Below are 10,428 nucleotides of genomic sequence, written 5' to 3' on the forward strand. Positions count from 1 at the left end.
TGTTTTACAGGAAAAATACAACATTACCAGTTATACATATTCAATCCGTGAAAAGTTGTGCATGAAAGACCGTGAAAAGTTAAGCGTGTGTTACATTTTGGGAAAGAGGGGAGCACTTGTGTGCATACTTGCACATATAAAATAAGAACAATATGTTTTCCCTGAAAGAATGAATTACTGGCATTAGTATTACTCTTTAAGAAGAAAGAGAGAAAAAAATAGTGAATTATTTCCACATAACTTATATATAAATTGTGTTTTTATGATATGCAGAACAAGCATATAAAAGTGTAATTTTCGCAAAGAAAAAGTTTTTTTAGAATGAATGGATTAGTGGCATTGATACTACCCTTAAAGTAGAAAGAAAATGAAATAAAAAGTAAACACAATCAAAAACTGAAGTTTTCTAAGAAGAAATGAATTACTACCATTGGTGTTATCCTTAAAATTGACAACCCCCCCCCCCCTCCCAGCTTTGCACTTAAATTGTTTTTTAATATGCAAAGAATAAGCATATAATAGTGCATTTTCGCAAACCAGTAAAATTTACACACATATTATATAGTATTCGTGCATATAAATTTGCACTCATCTAACATCCCAAAAATACTAATAAAGAAAAAAGAAAAACAAACCGAGGGTAAACGGACGAGCTAGTAGAGAGATGGGTCGTTCACTGAGCTAAAAGAGAGGGAGAGAAGAAAAGGGTGAGTCACCTCAGTGGGCTAGAGAGAGGAGGGCACATGAATAAAGGGGTAATGACCTTCCGCTCGTTAAGGAAGCGATTGATCCCAAAAAAAAGCCATCATTTAAAAATATTCAGCCCGAAAAAAGACAGCACCAAAATAGGGGGAAAGAAGGAGCACGAATCTTGAAGCAGCACAGACACAAAAATCAACTGACCCAAATCAAATATCAGGCACTTATATATATAGTTAAAGTGGCTTAAGTTTCTACACTTGAGATTTTCTCATGAAAGAGGCACTTGCAAATAAACGCAAAAGGATTGGAAGCGCCTGAGGATGAAACCACCATGTGTTGGTACGTAAAGAATAGTCCAGACTGAAAAGGGATTGTCAAGCCGTGACACGCAATGACAGAACCAGCTCGTCCTCCACAGTTCCTGAAACTTCACATACCGGAGGAAGAAGAAAAGGCTGATCATCCATCCCCTGCTCAAGTGTCGTGTGCTATGCCATTTGCCTGCACAACACAGGGCCATCTTAAACGCCATGGCTGCAAATTAGGAGAAGTTGCATCCAGAAATCTGCTGCACGTCTCGATCGATTTTAATGTGTTACTGTATGTACGCGAGCCTGTCTGCCTGTGGCATCGCCGCGCCAACCTTCTCATTGTCCATCACGCGCTACGTACAGGGCCGTCCTGCCCGCCCTGTCTCCTCCCGTCTGGCGCCAACTCACACGCATTACACTCACCGGGCTGGCAAAGTTCGCAGAACCATCCATCAGGCACGCCACGCTCATCTCCAAACCTCTATATAAACCTCTCACGCCCTGCTCGTTCCACTCACACAAACACAAAGCTTAGATCCAGCTTTCTCCTCCTCATCAACCTTCTTCTAGCTAGCTAGCTACTCCAGTTGAGTGAGCTTACTTTCTGGAGCACGAAACGCATGGCTCGCATGGCGGTGTCGGTGCTGGCGATCCTGCTCGCCTGTTCTGCCGTTGCTTCGGCGAGCTTCGACAAGGAGTTCGACATCACGTGGGGTGACGGGCGCGGCAAGATCCTCAACAATGGCCAGCTGCTGACGCTGGGGCTGGACAAGGTCTCCGGCTCCGGGTTCCAGTCCAAGCACGAGTACCTCTACGGCAAGATCGACATGCAGCTCAAGCTCGTCTCCGGCAACTCCGCCGGCACCGTCACCGCATACTACGTAATTAACCCAACATCCATTCATTCCTCTGCTTCGAGGTCCAGATGACACGGTTGCCTAACTCGATCGGTTTGCTGTGTATGAATGTGCAGCTGTCGTCGCAGGGGCCGACGCACGACGAGATCGACTTCGAGTTCCTGGGCAACGTCACCGGCGAGCCCTACACGCTGCACACCAACGTGTTCACGCAGGGGCAGGGCCAACGGGAGCAGCAGTTCCGCCTCTGGTTCGATCCCACCAACGACTTCCACACCTACTCCATCCTCTGGAACCCAAAGCACATCATGTAAGTTGGTCCAACGCCATTGCTCAACCTTCTTTTTTGTTTCAAGAACGCCGGCCATCTGTGGCTAGTGCAGGAGCACATGGACTGACCGATTTGGTGTAAACAAATGCAGCTTCATGGTGGACGACATGCCGATCAGGGACTTCAAGAACCTTGAGGGAAAGGGGATCGCCTTCCCCAAGAACCAGCCCATGCGGCTCTACTCCAGCCTCTGGAACGCCGATGACTGGGCCACGCAGGGCGGCCGCGTCAAGACGGACTGGTCCCACGCGCCGTTCTCTGCTTCCTACCGCGGCTTCAAGGCCAACGCGTGCGTGGTGACCGCGGGCGGCCGGCCGCGCTGCGGCTCCAGCGTGGGCACGGAGGTTGCCCCCGGCACAGGCGCGGCGGGCGAGTGGTACAACCAGGAGCTGGACCTGACGCGGCAGCAGCGGATGCGGTGGGTGCAGAGCAACTATATGATCTACAACTACTGCACCGACCCCAAGCGCGTCGCCAAGGGCGTCCCCGCCGAGTGCTCCATGTAGTCCGCATGTCCATCCAGCAAGCTAGACCATGCATACGTTGATCGATAGATGGGGAAGATGGGGGTGTCTGTATTGTATGATCAGTAAGGACTGGTGTGTGTTTGCCGGTGGTAGATTCTTCTGTTTGCTCCTTGTCACGTTAAACTCGTGTGTAATATATGCCTCGTCTTGTTCTCTTCTTCATGTGTTTGTTGCTCTACTTTGCCACCGATTGTTGGTTGGATTATTCGTTCGTGATACGCTCACTGTGTGCTGAGCTTATCTCGAGACCTTGACCAGCAGCTGTTAATCATCTGGAGCCAATCACCCGGTCAGTGGAAACGTATGTAGAAACTGATAGTGATAGGCCGAGCCTACACTGCCAATAATTAACCGGATGGACATGTAACGACAAGAAACTCGGTCACAGGACACAGCCGTCATCTACTATTCCTCTCATTGTGCTGCTTCCGGCGGTCGGGAGCTACTTCCGGCGGTCGGGAGAGCAGGTGCCTCCGGAACCCTGTCGTTCTAGATCCTGCCCTGGAGAACGGTAATAAGGTTTTTGGAAGCGTCTCGAGGCGACTGCTCCCGATCCGTCCCCGTCTTCGTCCGCCTATGCCTCCACGACTTCCTCTACATCGACTTCATGACTGACGACAAAGTTGTCAAGAAGAAGGTCTTGGCTGATGCCGAGGCGGCTGCTGCCGCCGCCGCGTTGGCCTGGCCAATTGGAGGGTATGACTTGTTCATCCCCTATCTGCTCATTCATGTGCTGGCCGAATGCTGTTCATAGATGTTTCGTTTCTATGTACTGTACGTGCTCACATGCTTAGGTATCGGTATGAGATGCATACTTGTCATATTTATCATTTACTCATGGATTAGATTAGTCAGAAAAGTGCTAATATTTCCAACACTCCAAAAACCTTGTTTTAGGCACTTTCCGACTCATGCTTCGTCGCTACTCTAAAACCGGAAAAGTTTAATGGGACACATTTTAAGCGTTGGCAGACTAGGACCATCTTGTGGCTCACAGCAATGAACGTGTTATGGGTTGATGGTGTGTCTCCCACGGTAATGGTTGCTCCTGAACAGGAAAATGCGTTTAGGAAGGCAACCACCATCTTTGTGGGTGCCGTTCTTACTGGGATCCGAGACAAGCTTGTGGACGCGTACCTCCATATGCGTGTTGCCAAAAACTTGTGGGATGCGCTTGAAACTAAGTTCGGCGCAACTGATGCTGGGAGCAAGCTGTATGCTATGGAGCAGTTCCATGATTACAAAATGGTTGATAACCGTTCTGTATTGGATCAGGCCCATGAGATACAGTGCATCGCTAAGGAGCTAGAGCTCTTGAAGTGTGAGTTACCGGACAAGTTCGTCGCGGATTGCATTATTGCAAAACTCCCTTCTCGATGGAGGAACTTTGCTACTTCTCTCAAACACTTGAGACGTGAATTCTCTGTAGAGGATGTCATTGGTCATCTAAGTGTTGAGCAAAACTCGAGAGCAAAGGACTCACACGTGAAAGGGAAAAAGGGTTCTTCTAGCGCCAATGTGGTGCAGAAGAACTTCCACAAGTTCAAGGGAAGGAATTCTGTCCAGCAGAATACTACCTTTAAGAAGAAGGGTAAGAAGAAAGACAAAAAGAGAGATGGCTGCTTTACTTGTGGTTTAGAGGAACATTGGGCAAACAAGTGCCCAAACAAGTACAAGAAGCCAGGACATGACGCCAAGTCTGTCAATGTCACTCTGAGCAACAATGATGGGGCATCTGGGTATGGTAATCTGTTTACCATACTTTCTGTTTGTCAATCCACCGATTGGTGGGTTGACACTGGGGCCAATACTCATGTGTGTGTTGATGTATCTTTATTTTCTTCTTACCAGGTCACACGAGATTGTTTCGTCCTGATGGGGAATGGCTCGCATGCTTCTGTTCATAGTGTTTGCATGGTAGACCCGAAGTTTACTTCGGGAAAGATCGTGATACTGAAGAACTTGCAGCATGTCCCCGCCATCAAGAATAATCCCATAAGTGGCTCCCTTCTATGTAAAGAAGGGTTTAAGTTAGTATTTGAGTCCAACAAAGTAGTCGTATCTCGGTATGGACTATTTGTTGGAAAAGGATATGATTGTGGTGGTTTGTTCCGCCTTTCCCTCGAGGATTTCTGTAATAAAGTCGTGAACTAAATTCATTCTGATGTGAACGAATCTGAGGTTTGAAATTCACATCTTTGTCACATAAATTTTGGTTGTATGACGTGGCTAGCTAACATGGATTTAATCTCGAAGTTCACTTTAGCCAAATGATCTAAGTGTCATGTGTGTGTGCAAGCTAAGCAACCTCGTAAGCCTGACAAGCCTGTGAAGGAAAGACACCTGGCACCATTAGAGCTCATACATTCAGATCTGTGTGAGATGAATGGTGTGTTGACTAAATGTGGAAAGAAATATTTCATGACTTTAATTGATGATTCCACTAGATTTTGTTATGTGTATCTTAAATACAAAGGATGAGGCTCTACACTACTTTAAAATCTATAAGGCTGAAGTTGAGAACGAATTTGAGAAGAAAATAAAACGAGTATGGTTTGATCGCGGTGGAGAGTACTTTCTGATGAGTTCGATTTATTCTGTGCGGAACATGGTATTATTCTTGAGAGGACGCCTCCCTATTCACTCCAGTCAAACGGGGTTGCCGAACGGAAAATTACACTCTAATAGATTTGGTTAACGCCATGTTAGATACATCGGGTTTATCCAAGGCATGGTGGGGGGAGGCTGTATTGACAGCATGTTATGTCCTGAATAAAGTTCCCGCAAAGGATAATGAGACTACTCCCTATGAGCAATGGGAAAAATAACTACACTCTCTTACTTGCGCACTTGGGGCTGTTTGGCGAAAGTCAATGTGTCGATCCACAGAAAGCATAAGCTTGGTCCGAAGACCATGGATTGCGTTAATTTGGGCTATGCGAAGAATAGCGTTGGCTATCGATTTCTAGTAGTGAAATCCGAGGTACCTGACCAGAAAGTCGGTACAATTATAGAGTCTAAGGATGCTACATTTTTTGAGGATATTTTACCCATGAAAGATATGCAAAGTAGTTCTAGACTGGAATCTGATGAGACTCCTCAAGCTGCCATTCCGATGGAATATTATGAATCCAAAAGTGACGAAAGTTCATCAGAGGATGACGAGGAAGCTCCTGTTAGGAGCAAGAGACAAAGAAATGAAAAGTCTTTTGCTGATGATTTCCTCATGTAACTCGTGGATGACGACACTCCTAGTTTCATTTCATAAGCTTATGCATCTCCGGATACTGACTACTGAAAGAATGTGGTCCGTAGTGAGATGGATTCCATCATGGCTAACGGGACATGGGAGATCACCGATCGTCCTTTTGGTTTCCAACCATTGGGATGTAACTGAGTGTTCAGGAGGAAGCTTAGGCCCGATGGTACTGTTGAGAAGTACAAGGCTAGGCTTGTAGCCAAGGGTTATACCCATAAAAAGAAGAGGATTTCTTTGATACTTACTCACATGTGGCTAGACTGACAACCATTCGAGTGTTATTCGCTTTGGCTGCCTCGCATGGTCTTCTCGTTCATCAGATGAACGTTAAGACGGCTTTCCTTAATGGAGAGTTAGACAAGGAAATTTACATGCAACAACGTGATAAATTTGTAGTAAAAGGTCACGAAAGAAAGGTGTGCAACCTAGTGAAATATTTATATGGCCTCAAACAAGCGCCTAAGCAATGGAATGAGAAGTTCAATAACACTTTGACATCTGCTGGCTTTGTTGTTAATGAAGCTGACAAATGTGTATATGCTATGTCTTGAGCTTGCGTTGGTTTTCCTTGAAGAGGAAAGGGTGATGCAGCTATAGTAGCGTAAGTATTTCCCTCGGTTTTTGAGAACCAAGGTATCAATCGAGTAGGAGGCTCCTCAAAAGTCCCACACACCTACACATACAAACAAGAACTCACAACCAACGCAATAAAGGGGTTGTCAATCCCTTCACGACCACTTGCAAAAGTGAGATCTGATAGAGCTAATATGATAAGATAAATATATTTTTGGTATTTTTATGATATAGATTGGAAAAGCAAAGATGCAAATAAAAGTAGATTGAAAGCTTATATGATAAAAGATAGACCCGTGGGCCATAGGTTTCACTAGTGGCTTCTCTCAAGATAGCATAAGTATTACGGTGGGTGAACAAATTACTGTCGAGCAATTGATAGAAAAGCGAATAATTATGAGATTATCTAGGCATGATCATGTATATAGGCATCACGTCCGTGACAAGTAGACCGACTCCTGCCTGCATCTACTACTATTACTCCACACATCGACCGCTATCAAGCATGCATCTAGAGTATTAAGTTCATAAAGAACAGAGTAACGCATTAAGAAAGATGACATGATGTAGAGGGATAAACTCATGCAATATGATATAAACCCCATCTTTTTATCCTCGATGGCAACAATACAATACGTGCCTTGCTGCCCCTGCTGTAACTGGGAAAGGACACCGCAAGATTGAACCCAAAGATAAGCACTTCTCCCATTGCAAGAAAGATCAATCTAGTAGGCCAAACCAAACTGATAATTTGAAGAGACTTGCAAAGATAACTTAATCAGACATAAAAGAATTCAGAGGAGATTCATATATTTCTCATAGATAAACTTGATCATAAACCCATAATTCATCGGATCTCGACAAACACACCGCAAAAAGAGTTACATTGAATAGATCTCCAAGAAGATCAAGGAGAACATGGTATTGAGATTCAAAGAGAGAGAGAGAGAAGAAGACATCTAGCTAATAACTATGGACCCGAAGGTCTGTGGTAAACTACTCACAACTCATCGGAGAGGCTATGGTGTTGATGTAGAAGCCCTCCGTGGTTGATTCCCCCTCCGGCGGAGCGCCGACGAAGGCTCCAAGATGGGATCTCGCGGATACAGAAGATTGCGGCGGTGGAATTAGGTTTTCGTGGTCGCCTCTAATGTTCTCGGGGTACGTGGGTATATATAGGCGGAAGAAGTAGGTCGGTGGACGCCCGAGGGGCCCACGAAATAGGGGGCGCGTCCAGTAGGGGGGCGCCCTCCACCCTCATGGCCTCCTCGATTGCTTCTTTACTTGCACTCCAAGTCCTCTGGATCACGTTTGTTCCAAAAAGATCGCCCCCGAAGGTTTCATTCCGTTTGGATTCCGTTTGATATTCCTTTTCTTCGAAACACCGAAATAGGCAAAAAAACAGCAATACGGGCTAGGCCTCCGGTTAGTAGGTTAGTCCCTAAAATGATATAAAAGTGTAAAGTAAAGCCTTTAAACATCCAAAACAGGTAATATAATAGCATGGAACAATCAAAAATTATAGATACGTTGAAGACGTATCAAGCACCCCCAAGATTAATTCCTGCTCGTCCTCGAGTAGGTAAATGATAAAAACAGAATTTTTGATGTGGAATGCTACCTAGCATAATTCTCAATGTAACTTTCTTTATTGTGGCATGATTGTTCAGATCCAAATGATTCAAGATAAAAGCTTATAAAACATAAAAAATAGTAATACTCGAAGCATACTAACAAATAATCATGTCCTATCAAAATAGCATAGCCAAAGAATGCTTATCCCTACAAAATCATATAGTTAGGCCATGCTTCATTTTCATTACACAAAATACTCCCATCATGCACAACCCCAGTTTCAGCCAAGCAATTGGTTCATACTTTTTAACGCGCTTCAGCTTTTTCAACTCTTACGCAATACATGAGCGCAAGCCATGTACATAGCACTATATGTGGTATATGGTGGTGGTTGTGAAGACAAAAAGGGAGAAGATAGTCTCACATCAACTAGGCATATCAACAGGCTATGGAGATGCCCATCAACAGATATCAATGTGAGTGAGTAGGGATTGCCATGCAACGGATGCACTAGAGCTATAAATGTACGAAAGCTCAACAAAAGAAACTAAGTGGGTGTGCATCCAACTTGCTTGCTCACGAAGACCTAGGGCATTTTGGGGAAGCCCATCATTGGAATATACAAGCCAAGTGATGATGTTATGTACCTAGGGTAGGGTCATGGACCTATCCAGGATACCATGCCCAAGGACATCCTTAGACGAAGCTACCTTTCAGTCGACCAAGAGAGGCTCCACTCGACCGGCTAGAAGACACTCGACCATGAAGACTCACTCGACCATCAGAAGTTCAGGATCTACTCTGCATCTAAACGGTCTGTAATTAAGTAGTCTTAATGGTCATGATGGCACTTTATTCAGGGCCTTACCAGTAACGCCCGACCTTAATGTACTTTAACCCTCTGCTAACGTGGGCTGGCTGGGGTCTTGGCGTCCTCTATATAAGCCACCCCCCTCCACTGGTAGAAGGTTTCGCACCCCTGTAACTCATATACATAGAGATCAGTCGACCACCTCCGGGCTCCGAGACGTAGGGTTGTTACTTCCTCCGAGAAGGGCCTGAACTCGCTAAACACTCGTGTGTACAACTACTCCATAGCTAAGATCTTGCCTCTCCATACCTACCCCCCATTCTACTGTCAGACTTAGGACCACGACAGTTGGCGCCCACCATGGGGCAGGTGTCTTAGCAACTTTTTTGGAGAAGTTGCAATTTGTCCGATCGCCTTCATCATGGTTTCCGGCGGAGCTCTGGTCGAGGGCCACGAGATCCGTCTCGGTGCGCTCACTTTCATCGCCGACGACTCCGCTTGGCTCCAGGAGGCACCACTCGACATCGACGCGATCCCCGTCCGTGGGGCGACGCACTTTCGTGCGTGTGTCCGCGGCGTCCTGCTGCGGCAGCCGTCGACTCCATACCGGTCGACTCCTGCGCCGTCCTCCCTCCCTGTCTCCCACTAGCGCAAGCGCTCTGGTCGGTCGAGGCTCCAGCGATGGGTGAGACATGCGGTGGCTCGCCAATCGGCCACCACCCAAGTCGCGGCGATTGAGCCCAATGAATCTCTCTACGACCTGTTCGACCTGTCGACTGGCTCCGTAGAGACTGCATCCGAGTGCGATAGCAGTGATCCAGCGGCGGAGGTCCTGATGGTCAACGGGCCCCATAGTCCTCCCGATTTCCCCTGCGGCGACGGGATGGACGACGAGGATGACCCCGCTCGGGCCCATGAAGAGTACCAACCCAAGCTGCTCACTTCCCAGCAGAGGGAAGAACTTCGCCGCCGGAACATGGATGCCCTGCATACTCCCATCGCAGGAGAAACACCTGAGGCTCGTGCCCTGGAAGAGGCGCGTTTAGCCAACCTGGCTGAACGCACTCGACTGGAGAACCTTCAGCGAGCACTCGACGAGCGCGCGCGTCAATGAGTTACCAACTACAACCGACGTTAGCTCTTTTCGCAACCGACTCAGGTATATCGAACCCCAATTCAGAATTTGGCAGCTGCAGCCCGCATAGCGGAGTCAATTCAACCCTCTCAGTCGGAGGCTGGAAGAGGCTTGATGCAGATCAGAGATTTGCTCTAGGCGGCAAGAGATCAGAATTCAGCGGTGTCATAGTCGCGCAACAGGATTCACAGTCGATCCATTGCTGCGAATACTGTTCAGTCAACTCATAGTCCAAGGTCGCCTCCGAGGCGCGTAGGACGTGAAGGCCGGCGGGACCACTATGATGATTGATTTGATCGTGATGACAAGCGTCGAGTGCCCACTCCTCCTCCGAGAAGTGGGTCTAA

At 46.8% G+C, this 10,428-nt stretch overlaps 1 protein-coding gene across 1 annotated transcript; it reads left to right on the forward strand.

Moving 5' to 3' along the window:
• The first annotated feature begins 1,514 nt into the window (after positions 1-1,514).
• Positions 1,515-2,890, forward strand: LOC119337809 (probable xyloglucan endotransglucosylase/hydrolase protein 23). The gene is made up of 3 exons (XM_037610022.1): positions 1,515-1,894; positions 1,987-2,180; positions 2,293-2,890. Exons 1-3 carry the CDS (start codon positions 1,634-1,636, stop codon positions 2,705-2,707), a joined length of 870 nt encoding a protein of 289 aa, XP_037465919.1. The 5' UTR covers positions 1,515-1,633; the 3' UTR covers positions 2,708-2,890.
• The last annotated feature ends 7,538 nt before the right edge of the window (positions 2,891-10,428 follow it).

Source organism: Triticum dicoccoides, chromosome 7B (genome assembly GCF_002162155.2).
Source record: "Triticum dicoccoides isolate Atlit2015 ecotype Zavitan chromosome 7B, WEW_v2.0, whole genome shotgun sequence".
NCBI lineage: Eukaryota > Viridiplantae > Streptophyta > Magnoliopsida > Poales > Poaceae > Triticum > Triticum dicoccoides.

Bases quoted from the DNA above. Each gene is read 5' to 3' on its own strand.
- LOC119337809 (XM_037610022.1), top strand. From the start codon at position 1,634: ATGGCTCGCATGGCGGTGTCGGTGCTGGCGATCCTGCTCGCCTGTTCT. The intron at 1,895-1,986 runs GTAATTAACCCA...ATGAATGTGCAG, and splicing joins GCACCGTCACCGCATACTAC to CTGTCGTCGCAGGGGCCGAC. The intron at 2,181-2,292 runs GTAAGTTGGTCC...AAACAAATGCAG, and splicing joins TGGAACCCAAAGCACATCAT to CTTCATGGTGGACGACATGC.